The sequence below is a fragment of the Chiloscyllium plagiosum genome, chromosome 8 (genome assembly GCF_004010195.1).
Source record: "Chiloscyllium plagiosum isolate BGI_BamShark_2017 chromosome 8, ASM401019v2, whole genome shotgun sequence".
In the NCBI taxonomy this organism is placed as follows: Eukaryota; Metazoa; Chordata; class Chondrichthyes; order Orectolobiformes; family Hemiscylliidae; genus Chiloscyllium; species Chiloscyllium plagiosum.
The window spans coordinates 104079481-104080795 of record NC_057717.1 but is presented as its reverse complement, the minus strand read 5'-3'; the positions used below and the strand labels follow the sequence as shown (position 1 = coordinate 104080795).

At 46.1% G+C, this 1315-nt stretch overlaps 1 protein-coding gene across 1 annotated transcript in view; it reads right to left on the bottom strand.

Moving 5' to 3' along the window:
• Positions 1 to 1315, bottom strand: part of LOC122552381 (transitional endoplasmic reticulum ATPase-like) — a 28746-nt gene that overhangs the window by 26792 nt on the left and 639 nt on the right. The window contains exon 2 of the mRNA XM_043695131.1: positions 235 to 363. Within this exon, the coding sequence (XP_043551066.1) occupies positions 235 to 363 (129 nt within the window). The remainder of the gene's footprint in view (positions 1 to 234; positions 364 to 1315) is intronic.

The following is a 1315-nucleotide window of genomic DNA, read 5'->3' as shown; positions in this document are numbered from 1 at the left end:
CATAAACCTCATAAGGTCACCCCTCAGCCTCTGACACTCCAGGGAAAACAGCCCCAGCCTGTTCAGCCTCTCCCTGCAGCTCAAACCCACCAACCCTGGCAACATCCTTGTAAATCTTTTCTGAACCCTTTCAAGATTCACACTATCCTTCCTCTAGCAGGGAGAGTAGAACTGAACCTGAATTACTTGGGTGTCTGTCCAGCCGCTCTCCCCACAGTAACGAGAATGTCTTACCCTCTCGAGATCCACGTCATCGGACAGCTTCATGTTTTTCGTGTGGATTTGCAGGATCTCCAGTCTCCCGATGGAATCTGGGATTCCAATATCGATCTCCCGATCAAACCGACCTGCCCAGAAGTACAGAGAGTGAGTGAGACAGAGAGAGAGAGAGAGAGCGAGAGAGAGCGAGGATGTGTCTCAGCCACATTCACAGGAGCACCAAGTTGAAGGGACACTAACACGGGTGAGGACATTTTCCTGACCAGATTCTAAAAGGCAAAAACGCCGTGTACTGACACTTGGGAACAGCGACTCAGGAGGTTATTGGACTGGGAGCCCAGTTACAGGAGTTCAAATGCTGCCATATTAGCTGAGGAATATTTGAATACTGTTAATCAAATTAATCTGGCAAAACAATTTATAAATAGTACTAGTGACAGTGAAACTACGGGATTGTCATAAAAACCCATCTGGTTCATTAATATCCTTTAGGGAAGGAAATCTGCCATCCTTACCTGGTCTGGCTTACACAGCATAGACTCAAAGAGATGTACAGCAGAGAATCAAATCCTTCGGTCCAACCTGTCCATGCCAAACAGATATCCCAACCCAATCTAGCCCCATTTGCCCCATAACCCTCTAAGCCCTAAGTATTCAGGTACTCATCCCATAAAGAAATAAAAAGTTATGTAAAGATACTCAGTTCAAAACAACTGGGTGTTGCAGTAGCACCAGACTCTCGGAAGCAAATGAGAATGGGGAAAGATGGGCTTTGGGTTGGAAGTGACTTCTGAATCAGTTCCATTCCCACTCCTTTGAAAGGAGCTTGAGAGGGTTTAACACAAGGGGATCTTCTAGCCAGCACACCACCACACCACCTCCCACCCCACCCGACTCTCACACAGACACACACACCGACTCTCACACAGACACGCACATAGACGCGCACACACACGCACACGTCGTTTAACCTTTTTATGAATTTCCTGTTCAGACAAAAATTTCTCATCATCGTTTATATTAACAATTTCTTAGGGTGGAAAAGTCTGATGTACTTTTTCCTAAAGAGATGTACAGGACAGAAACAGACCCTTTG